This window comes from Guillardia theta (assembly GCF_000315625.1).
Source record: "Guillardia theta CCMP2712 unplaced genomic scaffold GUITHscaffold_641, whole genome shotgun sequence".
NCBI classification, from domain to species: domain Eukaryota; class Cryptophyceae; order Pyrenomonadales; family Geminigeraceae; genus Guillardia; species Guillardia theta.
In genome coordinates, this window is record NW_005434088.1 from 5,016 (window position 1) to 6,259 (window position 1,244).

Genomic DNA, 1,244 nt, shown 5'->3' on the forward strand with positions numbered 1-1,244 from the left:
GCAGAGAGCACATCATGGATGTCGGAGAGTGCGGTAGCTTGCAGGCTGTCGGGAGGATCAGGCGAAAGCAAATCGCTGGCGTTGACCGTGGGTGAGGCTGTAGCCACCATCACAGAAGCTTGGAGCTCAGGAGCTAGCCAGACGAGCTCGGTGCGTGTACACAACGGCGCAGGTACAGGATCTGTGAGCATGACGGTACAAGGGATCAGGGCTGTCTTCCGCGATGTCATCACCGCAAGGGAGGCTAGGCGTGTCCGCATGTACAAGCACTGACTGGGAATCAGAGACCTCGATACGATGCAGGGGCACGGCGGGGGCGAGCAGAAGTCACCATGTCTCCTTGACATCCGTAGGGTCTGTCGGAAGCGTGACGGAGCAACTGTCGTGGGACGAGGGGGCGGTGAGCTCATGGCTGGGCAGATCAAACCAGGCAGCCACAGGGTCGGCACACGTCACTGTAGTCGGAGGACAGCTTGGGAGCTCAGACAGAAGCCCGACGGTGCGAGCAGGGCACAGCTCATGCGAGGGATCGGAGTGGCTATCAGACTCGGCCGTCATCTGTAGAGCAGGACAATCAAGGGGCTCCAGCGCACAGGTCACCTTGACAATACTGGAGACAGCCGCAAGCAGCACTGCCATGTACTCGACCGACCTCGCAACCATGAGCACAGCCGAGCCGGGCAACAGGGCCAGCACAGGGAGTGCAAGCGTCACCCTACACTGTGCAGGGCTTGGGAGCGGACAGGCATCGTCGGTCGGCCGTATACAGGCATCTGCTTGCTCAGCCACAGACTGGGTAGGAGAGACAAGCGTCGTATGCTTGGCATCAGCCAGCACGGGCTCGAGCCTCCGAGCATCGGTGACGACGGGAGGGCAGGGAGGGTCCTTGACAGGGGCTGTATCGAGCGATAGGGTCACGCTGACGGCAGCAGAGAGGATGAATACAGCTGGATCAGGGTCGATGCAAGTGACGATCTGGGGATCGGGCCTGGGTCTGATGGACTTGTCATCCAGGGGTCGGGTAGGAGCCACCGGCATACCGGAGTCGACCTGGCAGTCAGAGACGGCAGTGACCTGCAGGGCTGCATCGGCCAGCGGGGCTTCAGCAGGGGCTGTGGTGACAGTAGGGACAGGGGCAGCAGGGACGACGACGCAAGCATTATCCAACGATAGAGCGACGATAAGCAGCATCCGTAGAGCGAACAAGGCGGCGACGGGAAGCATACAAGTAACGATCCATGGTC

The 1,244-nt window shown here is 60.9% G+C and overlaps 1 protein-coding gene across 1 annotated transcript; it reads right to left on the minus strand.

The window, feature by feature from the left end:
• Positions 1 to 327: 327 nt before the first annotated feature.
• GUITHDRAFT_122997 (hypothetical protein) lies at positions 328 to 1,191 on the minus strand (the record flags this gene model as incomplete). Its single annotated transcript, XM_005817713.1, has 1 exon — positions 328 to 1,191. The coding sequence occupies one exon, from the start codon at positions 1,189 to 1,191 to the stop codon at positions 328 to 330; it is 864 nt and encodes a 287-aa protein (XP_005817770.1).
• Positions 1,192 to 1,244: the final 53 nt, after the last annotated feature.